Source organism: Balaenoptera acutorostrata, chromosome 11 (assembly GCF_949987535.1).
Source record: "Balaenoptera acutorostrata chromosome 11, mBalAcu1.1, whole genome shotgun sequence".
Taxonomy (NCBI): Eukaryota; Metazoa; Chordata; class Mammalia; order Artiodactyla; family Balaenopteridae; genus Balaenoptera; species Balaenoptera acutorostrata.
Window position 1 is genome coordinate 81,804,510 of NC_080074.1, and position 15,034 is coordinate 81,819,543.

Genomic DNA, 15,034 nt, shown 5'->3' on the forward strand with positions numbered 1-15,034 from the left:
TGTTTTAATTCTCATGTCTTTTCACCCCCTAGTGTATTTGGAATAAATTTCCATTTGCCTCTTTTCCTAGAAATGAATGCACTCTGTGTACTTTGGAAAATGCCACACATTTTCTCTTTTTCCCCCACTCATATTCTGTTTGCGTTTCATCTGTATCTGTTAGGCTGAAATAAGCTATGAATTATTTAGCCAACTTTGTCACATCTGTGATCCACAGGACACAAAATTGGATTCTCTCCCAGTCTTTCTCATTCTAGGAAATTCAGCCATGTTCATGACATATTTTTTCCCTAACTTTACAACTTTCTGCTTGGCTGATCAACTTACAGTTTAAAGAAATATATTCTTGAATATTTTCTATCTCTCTTGACTGAATGGGGAGGAGAGAAGATTATCATCAGCTTAATTTGAGACTCAAGAATTTTTTTCATGAATATTATTTTTCTTGAGATAAATAGTGAAACTTCATTGAGTTTGGGCGCTGTGCCACTGTCTTCAGTTGAATGTTTTGAAAGCAAAGAAAAACACCGCATAAGACAGCCCCTCTGGTAGCAATGCGGAGTGGTAGCCTCTAAGCTCACAACTCCAATGACGTGGACTTTCTCTCTGATCAAGAAACCTTTGTGTTGATCCAGCTGTGCTGAGCTGGGAGCCTCACTTACCTCATTTAATAGTTGAGGCAGGGAAGGGCTAATTTCATTCCTGCTCAAGGTGACTAGTGGTGGCAGGGCCACAACTGGAACATGGACATCAGCTTCTGGACACTGACTTGCTTTTCTTTCTATGCGTGTGGGACCCTTTACTCCATCCTTGTTGCCTGTAGGTAAAAGTCAACTCCACACAGAGCATACAACACCCTGATGATTTGTCACCTGTCAACATGTCCAGGGTTATTCCCTGCTTTGTACATTCTGTATCTTCTGCCCGAATGCACCTCGCTGTGACCCCCTCCCCCTCCCCAAGCCCACCACATCTACCTTGTGAGCATTCATTCAATTTTCAACCCCAGATTGTCCCCTCCACCAGGAAGCCCTCTCTGTCCTCTCCCCTTCTCACACCCAGTTTTCTCTCTCACATGGAACATTTATTCATTTATTGATTTATTCAACAAATATTTCTAAACACTCACTAAGTGCCAGACACCGAGCTGAGCACAAACCACATGCCACTGAACACAACTGAGCAGCTCCTGTCCTCATGGAGCTTAGAGTCTGGGGGAGACATTAATTAAAGACAGTGAGCACACAGATAAATATGTAATCACAACTGGGATGAGGGCCCGGAAGGGAATAAAGGCCGTGCCTGGAGCCTGCAGCCCCATCTCTGCATCTCCAGCAGCTGCAGCAGCTCTCGGGACCACCTGCTGCAGGGGCTCCGGGATTGGGGAGGGAGGAGGCCGAGGGGCCCTCTGTGCTCCCCGGACACCTGGCTCCTCCCGACCTACTGGCTCCCCAGCTCGGGCTTCTGCTGAGTAAAGGCCAGAAACGTATGACACCACAGTGAGGAAGGACCTTCGGTCAGGCAGCAAGGGGTGACACTGGGGGTGTGAAGGCGACACCTCTTTCAGATCCGCAGTGAGTGCTGATCTCCAATTACCGCAACGAGGTGGGGAGGCGCCTCACTGGGTAAAACACGGTCCAGGGACCTGGATGGTGACCTGGTCAGAATTCTCTTAACCCCTGCCCTTGTCTTAATGCTTAGGATTAATTAATAGGGGGTATTACATTCTCTTTACAAATCTTTCTGGGAAGCCACATGAATACTTCTGTAAAAGTATTGCAGTTTTTGAAAAGTGTCCAAAAAAGTCAACTATCTCTGAAAAATAAAAGTGCACCTATAAAAAGAGAACATCAATAATAGGCTCAGAGTTCATGAGCAACGCTTGACAAGGTGCTCATTCTCTGGGATTTATTTTCAGCTTTGTCAAGAAATATTTGCCTTCATATTACAGAATTCTTATGAGGGTGTTTGTTCTTTTAAAAATTCTATAAACTTTAAATTCTTGGACTGAAACATACACTGTAAACTGAAAGAAAAATCTAAGTTACAAAGACAGCTTGCAGTTTTTAAATATAATGAACTTGTTACTTCTCACCTGTTTTTTTCCTTCAATTTAAGTGGGTCATAGAAAATATAACATTATTGCATCCATTTGAGTTGAAGGCTTGTTATGCAAAATTTTTTCTTCTTCTTTCATCTTTTAATTCTAAAGAGTGTGGTTACTCTAGGTAAAAAATGAGATCATTACTTACGTTCCCTTACTTTTAAAGGAAATTGTCCAAATCACATTTGTTCATATGGAATTGCTCTTAGAAACTTTATTATTCAATATTTTGTAGTCAGCAAAACAAAGATTTTAATAAAATCCAAGTGACAAATGTCTCAAGATGTTGGAAATCTTTTACTTTGTCTACTTAAAAATATTAGTAGTTTGTATTAGGGAATCTTATTTATGTTTTTGAAATTCTTTTGTTTAGTCTTTCACAATTATTAAAAGTAATAGGCTATTTAAAATGTTTATAAGCAAAAATTTAAAACTGTAACATGGAAAGTTCTATTTGGTTTTCCTCTTAAACTTTTTTTAAAAAGAAAAAATAATACCATCCAAAACATTTAGGTTTGTTTTAAATAGGCTTTCCTTCAAATATGTCTATTTGGAAATACACACTAGCTTTTACAGTGCCCATTACAACATATTATTAGTAATAAATAGAAATATTTTATGTTAATTATAAGTGACAAAAATCTTTACAAATTAATATATACAATGTAAGAGAAAGGTGTTCTGTCAGTTTAATGATTTATTGTAATGAATTTTGATTCCAAAAAATTTCGTGGAATAAATACTTGCTTACTGGCTTATTTGGAAAGATGCTAAAAACACCTCAGCTCAAATGATCTCCCTCATTGGTGCCCCACATTTCACCATTTGCATTTAATTTCGTTCATGCTAAGCTTTGCCTCTCCTGGTAGGCTTTGTGTGGGGTTTTTTTTTTCTTCTTCTTCTTTGTTGTTTTTGTTTTTTTTGCTTTTAATGTGTTCTGTTTCTGAGAGGACAAAAATTCTCCATTATGCCTTAGTGAGATTGATCCCACTCAGCTGCTTTGCTCCCTGGAATGAGTTGCCTGGGGGTACAGGGACTCTAAAAGGAGCCAGACCAAGAAGCAGGATGGCTGTAAGGCCAGCCCAGAATAAGGAGTAATGGTCACTGGTCATGTTAGGCAAATAGCAGATGTGCTGGGTAGTAAATGTGTGTCAGGGGTACATGCGAATATTTCCATGAGCCAGAGGTTTTAGCCTGAGGGCTTTCTCTGATGAATTCAGCACACTAATCAAAAGGTTTACATTGGTCTAATTTATTCATTCCTTCAATGAGAAGTTGAAAATGAAAGAGATGGTTAAATGCTGACAGAAGTGGAATTAAACCCAAATTAATTTGTCCTCCACTATTGTGTGTTTCAGAGACTGGAGAACAGGGAAGTTTTGGTGGGCTTGTTGTTCCTGGTTTTCCCGTTCATCCCAGCCAGCAACCTCTTCTTCAGGGTGGGTTTCGTGGTGGCCGAGAGAGTCCTATACATGCCTAGGTAATTACTGCTCCTGGATTCCTCTTTACGAGACCAACACTGATGGCTCCAGAGAGACCGTTCTTTGTGTGTATGGCAGATCTTTGCAGAGCTAAGGTGTTTATTACCCCAGCTTTAAAAACAGCCGAAGAGGAAGTTGGATGAGAATACTGACCAGAATATATTCAGAATTTTAGCAGCAATCATTTACCACTTCTTTGTTCAAGTATCTGTGTTTATTAAACATAATTATAGTAACTTTCTAGAAATATTTGTTGATTTGGATAAAATTATTAACTGTGTTAAGCAGCATGATTTTAATAACTTCTATCTTCTTTCTCTCTCTTTGTTCTTTAATTTAAAAATAGGAACAATCTGAAGGAAACTTGTCCTTAAGAAAAAAATTGGTTAAAATTATAAAGGGCATTCAGACATGTATGATTACATAATGCCACTTAGCTCTGAATATGTGAATCATGCTGAAGCTTGTCTGTTCTCTTGTCTTATTCAAATGTCAGCATTCCAAGGCCGTGTTTCTTTTCAAAAGCCTGGAAATGTCCCTGAAATGGTTCTGCCGTTTATCCATTGTGTGACCTTCAGTAGCACATGAAGATTTTTTTTTTTGCACCCATGTTTGCTCATTTTTAAAATAAGGATTTTATTAAGCTTCCTAAAATTAAGTAATTTTACGAATTATACATAAGAATGAACTTTTCTATTTTTTAAATTTTTTTTAAGACCTTTTTATTTTTTATTTTATTATTATTATTTTTTTGGCCACACCACACAGCATGTGGGATCTTAGTTCACCGACCAGGGATCAAACCCATGCCCCCTGCATTGGAAGGCAGAGTCTTAACCACTGGACCACTGGGGAAGTCCCAAGAATGAACTTTTCTAAAAGGCAACAAAATAAATACAGTAAACCAAAATATTATCAGGAAATTATTCTTTTTTATTTCTTCATTTTGAGTTAGAAATTTAAGTTAATTTTAAACTTAATTTAAATGAAATTAATTTAAGTATTAAATAATAAAATTTATTTCATTTATGGATATTGAGTTAGAAATTTTAAAATGCATATAATTAGAAATGAATTTCATAACCTTCAATTCCCCCCAAAGTAAGTACCTAACAGCTTTCTTAAGACTTGTTTTGACTTGGTTAAGGAGAGGGTGGCCCTTAATTTTCTTTATGTGTCTCCAGCACAGTTTGGGAAGGAGATTATTTCTTGATAAAAACTATTTGATGAGGACAAAAATACAAAATTTCTTTGCATTCTATATTGCCTTAAAACAACAGGCTACGAGGGCTTGCCAGTACTGAGGAATATGGAGGGCAAAGGAGGACCTCAGTGTCTGTTCTAGATGTGTTTTTGCTTAGAGCAGCTGAGAGTGGCTTCAGTCAGGTTTTGTCTGTAGGACTCCTGATTGCAAGTGGAGTCTGTATTTATTCTTCACTTAACAGATATTCACAGAGCGTCTGTCCCAGGCATGCTCTACTAGAATCTGAGGCTGCAAAAATAAGTGAATCTCAGTTTTTTTGCCCTCAAAGAGTTTATTAACTGCTGATTAAAAACAAAATGGTGTCTTCCACTCTAAACGTTTAACAGATCTGGATATTCTTTAAAATAGTATCATACTCAGTAAGCATTAATTGTATCAAAACTTTTATTGAACCTTTATTATATGTCAGTCACTGTGCTAAGCATGTTATATTTATTTTATCAGTTAATTCATGCTGTATGTGGTGGTTCATAGCATGTTCCTGCAGTCAGAGTGTGACATGAGTGTGATGTCACAAAGCCTCTGTTTCCTCATCTGTGTCAAATGAAGATAATAGCACCCAACTCAGTGAGATTTTAATGGCATTAAATGAGATGGTCATTTATAAAAATGTTTTGTATAAAAAACTTATAAAATGCTTTATATTGTACATGATCAATAAATAGCAAGTGTTATTGTTGATATCAGCTTTCTGATGTAGCTAATACCATTATACCCATTTTACAAAAGTAAAGCCTGGGCTCTGAGAGGTTAAATAACTTGCCCAAGTGACATAGCTAGTAAGTGGCAAAGCAGTGGAATAGAGATCCTTGTCTGCTGACAGATCTGGCACCTTCCAGGTTATATTGCTTCTCTGATAGTAACGTCTTAGTATTCTCCTCAATTGAAAAAGATGAAGAAAATATGAACATAGTAAAGTACTTTCAGCTCAACTCCATTTGGAAATCAGCGCTGGATACTTTGAAGAGTCCTGAGATCTGAATCCACAGCACTTGGGGTTCTGAGTGCATGTGTGGTAAGCTTTTCTAATCCAAATACAAAAGAAAATTTTTTGAGGAAATAAAGGGCTGGAATTTTAAACAAGAGGTTAAATTTCATTCTTCTGGAAGAGAGCCTTAGGTAAACATTATAGAAGCCCATAATATTGTCATCAGCCATTTGTGAGCTGTCTTATTTAAAGTCAGGGATTTCTGTCGCCCCGGTAGGTGTGTCCTCCAAACACCCACAGAATCATGCCAGCTCTGGCTCTTCCTATGCTGCCATATCTTCAATAGACCTTTTTGTAACTCCATTTCTTTTCTCTAAAATAGACAAAGTCATGCCCTGCCCTTTTTCCACTAGGAATAAGCTGATTTGGATTAAAATAAAAGTTTGAAATATAAAGAAAACATCAATATTACCAAGAGCAAGTGCCTGCCTCTCAGAACCTATTTGGATTTTGCTGCATTTGGCAAACTTGGTGCAGAGTCATCCAAAATCAATTTCAGGAAACCGGTCTTCATTAAAAAGATGGCTGTCCTTTTCTCTCCAAGTTCCCACATCTATGCATCATAGTGCTGATGTCAAGCACCCATCATTTTCCGAGGGTTTGTCTTTACTGCCCAGCGTCTCCTGGGTTCATATCCATATCATCACTGTGCCCAGCCAGGCCTCTTTCCCCCTCCAGAGCTGTGGTCTTGGCAGATGCCAAGGCCATGTGACAAGGAGGTGGAGGTGTCTCCTGCCCCTTAGAGATGGTCCTGGAGGCTAATGAAGAGGGCATGTCACTAGTCCAGGTACACAGCTCTGAGCACAAACCTGAGAGTTTAACTCAAATTTGGGGGAACTGGGGTTGGAGGAAGCCGGGGAGTTTTTGAGAGAGCCATTGCACCTCTCACAAACCCCAGCCTTCCTTCACAGTCATTGTTGTAAGTAGCACCACAAGGGAGCCGTTTTAATTATGGTGCTGGATTCCATTGTTATCTAAAATTGTGCAGCTGAGTCAGAAATCAAAACCTATGTGGGGAAACTTCTGTGCTGTGGCTTTAGAGAGTTTCTAATGACTTCATCGGAGGCAGTTTATACATGCTGACAGTTTTCATGAAAACGGGGACTTTCTCCAAAAAAGATTTTACCCAGCAGAGACCAGCCACCCCCGTCTCAGTGGAGAATGGTAGACAGTTGGGTAAGGAGCTGCTGGAATCTTCCTCAGGGCTGCAGAGAATGCTGCAGATGCTGCAGGCATTCCTTGGAAGGTGCCAGAGCACCAGGTGATGCCCGGTGTATTTAATAAACCTACACGCTGGCTTCCACGATGCTGAAGAACGTGTCCAACCAAGCCTTTTATACACACGGGAATCTTCTCTGCATGGCTCTCCTTCCATTACTGACCTTTCCAAGAAAGAGCCATTCTCCATAGCATTTGTACCCAAGTGCTTTGAGGAAAACATGTACTCTGTGGCTTTCTTGAAAACTCAGATCATCATCTTTATGCAGAAAATCCGTGTTGTCTCGAAAACTTCGGCAAACAAGAGGAAGATGAAATAAAAAGCTCAGTTGGTAGGTGAACTTCCTACTCATTAAATGTTCAAGGTAAGGAGCCAGTTTCCAGCCTTGGGATCCCATCCATGAACACTATAGAGGTCGTGTCCACCCTCACTGAAGCCCAGGCGAGTTTCCTATATTTTTGGTATTAAAATATCCCAGGGAGCTGGTTTGGCCATTTTACAAGAAAAGCCCAGAATGAGTCGGACCAACAGTGCTCTTTCATCCTCCGCCTTTCTGCCTGACAATGAACAAGCCACTTAAATCTTCTAGCTTCTGTTCTCCCTCCATCCTAACCTAGCACAGACCCAAAATATCACCTGCCTCTCACTTGCACTTTGAAATCTGTGGATAAAAGGGACAGAAATGGGCAATTTATTTGGCACTGCATGGCTTTAGGGTCAGAGTTTTACCACCAAAAGAAATTGGAATAATCTTTTCTTCTGGTGATAAATGCCAATTTTATGGATGTCCTTTTTGAACAGGCAGGAGAGTTTGGGGCTTAAATCATTCTTTCACAGAAGTTTTGATCTCTTATTCTTATCTCAAGAGAAGCATATAATTTAATGGCTACTTTTTTGTATTTTATAAAAACCACATTAGAATGCTTCAAAGGACTAAAATTTCTTAGAATCGATGAAGCAGAAATAGTTGTTGAGAGCTCTCAAATAAAGTTGTAGAGTGTGATCAGAGATCCATTCACATGCCAGATTAAGGGTGATTTATTTGCTTCAGTGCCAAAGAGCAAATTCCTAAACTACTTTAAGAAAACATGAATGAGTGGAGACTGGAAAAGAACGGACAGTAGTAAGTGAAGGCAGAACCAATAATGTGGATGGAACTGATCAAGAATAACTGGGACCACAGAAGGAGAAGTTAGACAACCTGTGTTTGAGGGAAGAAAGAAAAATTTTAAATGGCCCTACTCTTAGCAAGAGATGCCATTTGTGTGGTATAGTTCCTAAGCTAATGGACACATCAGACATGGAGAAATGGAAGACAAGTGACTCTTTTCCATATTCAATTTTGAGAAATACCTTCAAATCACACCTATTAATTCTAAATGGAATTTTTAATCTTACACAGGTTGCTATTGAAACAGTACTGCAGCATTTATTCCTCAGGATGCAAAGTGAGAAATGTCACCTCTGAAAGAACACTACCCCTGTTATCTGACACTGGGGACCCCTACTAATGAGCCATCTATGCATATGCTCCTTCAGAGCTGCTGGAAGAGAGTGATGATTATTTGAGAGCGAATCAAAGTTTTGCCAAATACTCAAATCATCAGAGAAATAATTTGATATCAATAAAACCTTACTTTAGCAAATCCAGTAGAAGGAGAACTGACCTGGGAATCAACACGGCCCAGTCTGTCCTGCGCTGCCTGGCTGTGCTGGGGGAATCACTTTCGTATCTGTAAAACCTGAGTGTTGGCCTTGCCCGGTAATCCCCTAATGTTGCTTAGACCTTCGTGCCATGGTTGTCCCTGCACTGGCCAAATTGGGGGGTGAGGAGAGAAAGAAAGATAATGCAGTGAGTTTTTCATAAAGTTAGATCTGTTCATTTAAAAAATTATGAAATTATATGCTTCCTATATTTTTGGTATTAAAATATCCTTTCTCTTCCTGCATGATGAGAGCAGGAGGGGATATACAGCCCTCCATTAGTTCCTCCTCCCCCACCCAACTCCCTCCTTTTGGACATTTTGCTGGTTTGGGAAATCTGAACTCCAGTTACCATAGTGCTGCATGGTCTCGAAGGTCCCTTTCAGCTCCCAAGTTCAACTCTTTGTGCCTTAGAATAACCTTGTGGAAAGCATGAATTTTTCCTCTTAAGATGTGAAACACATATTCGTCCTGCTCAGTTTCAGCAAGATGCCCAAGTAGGGGAAGGGAGACGTGTCCCCTGGGGGGAGGCAGGAGCAGCAGGAAGTTCATCTGCCGTGAGGACAGGCTCTCTGAAGGGCCTGGCAGTGGGCACTGGGGGACGGTCTGGGCAGCCCTGGTGTGGGGCCTCCTTGGTGAGCTGATAGGGTGTCCTCATGAGCAGCAGGAACGTGTGCTGCTTAGAGGTTCCCGTGGGCAAGCAGCAGTAAGGGGTATGTGCCGGTAGGAAGTCGGAGCCTAAGCACTGGGGCGGGGCGACAGGAGCAATGGCAGACGCCCCGTCCATGGGGCGACAGGTGCGGGCAGCTAATCAGGAGAGGCTGCAGCCAGGACGACAGGTCAGACGTCTGTGTATCCGTATCAAGTTGCGGGGAGAGACTCAGGAATTGTGCTGAAGCCTAATATCTAAACCGGGCTCAGAGCACAGGTGAGGTTGCTCACAGGGTGACTGGTACTGAGCCCAGTGTGTCCCTCTGTCCCCCTACACTGGGTTTTCAAAAGTCCATTAAAGTTGTTCCTCAGAATACCATGGGGTAAGGATGGGAAGGTTTGACTTCAATGTGTTCAGCCCCTTGAGACCTGAACTCAGAAGAGGAATGAGATCTGGGAGGTAGAGCTTGTCCGGTGAGGGCTGCTCTGCAGGGCAGTGCCCAGGTAGGGAGGGTCCTGGGGCTGCACAGGACTTGGTTAACAGTCACCAGGTCATGGTGAGGGTGAGTGCTGTATGAGTGCTTCCTTCCAGGAAGGAAGCAGCAGGACTTCGCTGAGAGACTCAACTGACTGTGTTACAAAACTGGAGATTGTAGGTCGCACAGAACAGAGCAGTGGTGAGAGTGAGTGAGCTGCGGGGAGGTCAGTGCGCTCACGGGCTGAGGATCAGTTGGCCAGTCTGTTGTGCTCAATTAACTGCACAATTAATTAATTGCTCAATTAATTGTTGTGCTCAGCCAATGGCACAAGGTGAGGATCAACTTGAACAGTTATTTACTAGACTGGAATCATGGCCTTAATGTTAGAGAACCCTGTTAGTTATAAAAGATGAATGTTTATGTCTGAGTCCTTAATGGAGAACAGCAAATGTCTTGGAAACCAGGATTTGAACGTAAAATTTGGAGTGTAGAATCTGAATTCAGATGAGACTAAATGGAATAATAAATGAGCAAATTGCTGTAAGCTATGCTAGGTAATTGCAAGTCATTATTTCAGTCTGCCTTGTACAAATGAGGAGATTGGGTGAGTCAAAAGTGGAAGGAAATCAAAGTAACAGAGTATAGGCCTCTCCTTCCCAGCCCTTTTCCCCCTCCTCCTTCAGTACGATAAACCTCTTTGTTTCTTTTTTAATCTCATGCGCTCAAAAGTGAACAACCCCAAAGGAAAAAAAAAAAAAAAAAAACTCAGCTCACGGACAATGAGAACAGATTGGTGGTTGCCAGAATCAGGGAATGAGGGGTGGGCAAAATGGGTGAAGGGGGTCAAAAGGCACAAACTTCCAATTATAAGTTAAATAAGTCCTGGGCATGTAATGTTTAGTTAATAATACTGTATTGTATGTTTGAAAGTTGCTAAGAGAATTAGATATTAAAAGTTCTCATCACAAGGAAAAAAAATCGTAACTGTGAGGTGAGGTGTGTTAACTAGAGTTATTCTGGTGCTCATTTTGCAATATACAGAAATATCAAATCATGATGTTGTACACCTGACACTAATATGACGTCATATGTCACTTATATCTCATTTTTTAAAAAAGTGAACACCCCGAGCTTAGCAGACTAGCATTCTGAAACATAATACTGGAGGAGGTTATGAAACGTGCCCCTGGGAGGGGAGGAGAGACTAGCTTGTGGGTGTCACACACCCAGTCACCTGCCTGGAGGGTGTGAATGGATTTAAGTGTTGCCATTTCAACCTCCCTTCCATTAAGACCCCTTGTCGTTATTAGTGAATCTGTTTCTTTCCTTTGCTCTTGGATTCTGTGCTGGGAAATACATCTCAAACCAGTGACTTCTTATACAAATTTTAGTAATCTTAAAATATCCTCCCCACTCTTTTAGAAACCTGGATTATCTTGCCCTCATGAGAGTCGGGACCACCATTTTGTATGTTTGTGTTTTCTCATAATACCCAGAACAATAGATGCTTCATTAGAGAGTATTGTAGAAAACTAAAGAACACTGGACATATGACACAGCCTGTACAGTCAGGTCTGTGTTAATACAGTGGAAGAGATGAGGGGACGGCAACAACTAGTGAATTGTCCATTAATGCCTTTGCTTCAAAAGTGAAGATGCCTGACTCTAGAATATGGTGGTTTATGGAAGAAGAAATAGCAGAATTCAGGTCCTAGAGCTGAGTATACTGTACGAGGGTTGAGAAGGTTGGTTTTCTGACTTTTTAGAAGTAGATTCAGAGTGACTTGGGAGGTGGTTGGCTTTGGCCAAAAGGCCTCTCAGGCCCAGATGGAAAATTTGGTTGTGGCTACTGGAACCAGGCTGAGAGGGAAGTAAGCCAGGCTCGGGTGAAGGTGCCTGCAAAGGGAAACACTGCACCCTGAGTATGGACAGTACTCCTGGTGATAAGTCATCTTTGGGCTCGGCTTGCATTGATTCATTTTTAAGTTCACTTTTGTTTCCATGTTAGTTTCTGATAACTTCCACCGCAATGTTCAATCACACTTCGGAAGCAGCCCCTCTTACATGCCGGTGCTTAGCCTGCAAAAATGAATAAAACAGTACTCTATCCTTAAAACTGGCCCGAACTTCCAAACAGTTAATGCTTTATTTCTTATCAAAGTTGAATACAAAAGCTTCTTCATTATGCATTCATTCACCGAAGAGTTTATACTTTGCATTTCCTTCACTTTCACAAAGATAGACAGAATAGAGAAAGATTTGAAATGGATCTAAGGGAAGATTTGCTTAGTGCTTTCTGTGGTCGAGGTTTATGAATGTTCATTAACTTAAATATATGGCCATACGTATTTCACATATGACCAGTGTACCTTATTTTCTGTAGTATTTTGTTCTATAAAAATGATGTATGAGTCATACCTTTCAGAAGCCAACAGTATCATACAAGGTATTTTGAAGTTTTAAGGGTGTTCTTGGTGGATGCTCCTAAAAGACTTACAATTGTCCTGTAGATTAGACAGTTTGGGTCAATCTGGACTTCGATAAACTAGGTTTCTTGAGGTGTATTTACAGATCTATCACATATTTTATTGATTTAGTAATACACACATGAACACATAGACACTGCCCTTGAGAACACTGATACCTTGTATTCAGTTCACAGAACACACCCACATATATTATTTCATTTACTCCATGCAACAACCTTTCAAGGTAGCTGCATTTTAAGCTGCCTTGAAGGCAGGCAATATTTAGCCCTTGTAATACAAACAACTAAGGCCCGATAAGGCTCTGTAAGTAAATCTGTCTCACAGAGCTCACCAGTGTCAGAGAAGAACCCAGCTCTCTAGACCCAGTTCTAGACTCTTTATTCTCCAATGAAATCCTTTTCCTCACTGCAAACCCCCAAACTTAAAGTCTGCACTAGAACACTTTTGTTCCATTGCACCTAGTAGTGCTCTAGTTACCTTAGGAAGTTACTACACTTACAGGAGCCAAATACAGAGTTATCTGTTTCCACCTGGAATACATGTAAACTTTGCACATTTCCTGCCTTCTACTGTATTTAGCAGAAAATAATGCCCTAATAATAATAATATTATTATAACATAATATTAATGTTATTTATTGTTTAGTGTGTATCATCAATTGTGCACAGTGTAAAATTATTATTCCCTTTTACAAAATAAGAAAATTAAGAACCAGGCAATAAATAATTTGTCTGAAATCAAACAACAGTAAGTGTCAGAATTGAGAGGCAAACGGGGTTTTTTCTGATCCAGACCCTGCCTTACTTACCACCGGAGGTCTCATAAATTTTAGAGCTGGTAGGTGAGCTAGGAGGTTGAGAGGAAGCATGTCATCTTCAAAGAGGTAAAAGAGAATTAGCAGGCTCTCAGAAGGTGAAAGCAAAGGCGTTTTTCTCCCAGTTTGCTCCATAGGTAATGCCGAGAAAAGAACAGAACAAATCTATTTACGGAGAAGTAAATATAAAGAAGCTTTTCATACCCAGCCCAGCACCCCTAGGATGGGGAGCTAAGGAAATGCACGAGAGATACCTTTTTCTTGGAATGTGAATAAACTCTCACATTCAAATGCATTCAGTCTTCTGGGAAATTTCCCCATCCATCAAATGTTTGAGATAAAAAAGAAAAGGCAAGAAATGGGGACACTAATGAGTCTGGGCTCACAGAAGCCAACAGCTTCCAGGTTCAATCTGATCTGAGGAGCCACCATTGTCTCCCTGGGGCTTCCTGTGCTGTAGCGTCAAACACCTATTTGGGGCTTACGGTTCCAGGGCTTTATGGTTTAACCATTTGGGGTCAACATTCATGAGACCAGAATAAGATCTGAAGGTCAGATAATTTGCCAGATGGGGATTCAACAGCAACATGAGGTTCATTAGGGACATGTTTCAAACTATCTAAAGTTGGGAATTTTTTAGAGTAATAAAATAGGAAGAATGTGTCTGTCTTGTATCATTAATGCTATTAATAAATACTCTCAGTGGATTGTTTGAGCTTGTTAAGTTAAAAGGTAGAATTTCAATTCTACATAATAGCAAAAAACTTCTCTTTGCTGCATATAATTAAACAAAAAGTGAAGCCGTAACAAACATCATAAAATGCTTGGCCCAGTCATAGAAAATTATCATCTCTCCAGGGTTGATGTAAATGGGAAGGGAAAATGTTGTTCTCTTATCACTTAAGAGCATGAAAGTACATTTGTACTATTTACGCGACGATTAACAACTCACAAAGTTCTCAAACAACAGGTTTAAACATTTTCTATTCAAATTTGAAAGGACAGACGTTGTTGATTGATATTTCCTATTCAATTCTCTTTGGATTTGCATGTTTTAAAGGAGAGATGCAGCTTTCTTTAGTTTTTATAAGCACTGTGGGCTGAGCAGCTTGTCAGTAAAATCCATTCAAATTGGAGATCCCTGTGGCCTGTGAACAAGAGATCATCTCTGTGCTGCTTTCTCTGGGACAGCCGTGGTGCTTCTCAAGCATGCTTTGAAAATGTTTCTCAATACTAAGCTAAGCCATTCAGCAGCCAGCTGGGCTCTTGGTTCTCCAGGTTATGATGTTGTCAATTGTCAGTGGTTTACACTGACTCCTTTGGGCTCTCTGTGGAGGTCTCTGGTCAGAGCCCAGATTTTCCCTAACCAGGTTAAGCAGGCCAAACTGGAGTCTGGTTTCATTTCCCTGGAGGCCAGAAAAGTACGTAGTTTCTCATTTGCTTGATTTTCCACTTTCAAGATGAGGACTTGCCCTGCCCCAGTAATGGAGAGAGCAGTCCTACCCCCCTGCGGCTGAGATCTGCAGTAAAGCAGATGTTGAAAGATGAAATGTCATAATAGAGAAGCATCTTAATCTCTGATATTGTGTTCAAGTTTTTAAGAATGTGATACCCTCTAAGAAATTTGCAAACCTAAGTGGAGATGATTTTATATGGCTTCACATTTCTTTAAACCGTATGTCAATACAAGGACTTCTGAAAGAAAATGATCGTGTTACTTGATCCTAATGCCTGTGCTGAGTGGAAGGAATGGTATTCTCCTTCGTTTGGGCTGTAGCAGGGCTCAACAACTGTGGCCTGTGAGTGGAATCTGGCCCAAAGCCTGTTTTTATAAATACATT

The 15,034-nt window shown here is 40.4% G+C and overlaps 1 protein-coding gene across 4 annotated transcripts in view; it reads left to right on the forward strand.

Moving 5' to 3' along the window:
* TMTC1 (transmembrane O-mannosyltransferase targeting cadherins 1) overlaps nt 1-15,034 on the forward strand; it is a 261,487-nt gene that overhangs the window by 168,707 nt on the left and 77,746 nt on the right. For 3 of the 4 annotated variants that reach the window (XM_007175694.2, XM_057556024.1, XM_007175693.2), the window contains exon 9: nt 3,463-3,584. The exons of the other annotated variant lie outside the window; for it this stretch is intronic. In XM_007175694.2, coding sequence (XP_007175756.2) covers nt 3,463-3,584 — 122 coding nt within the window. The remainder of the gene's footprint in view (nt 1-3,462; nt 3,585-15,034) is intronic. 4 annotated transcript variants of the gene reach the window in all.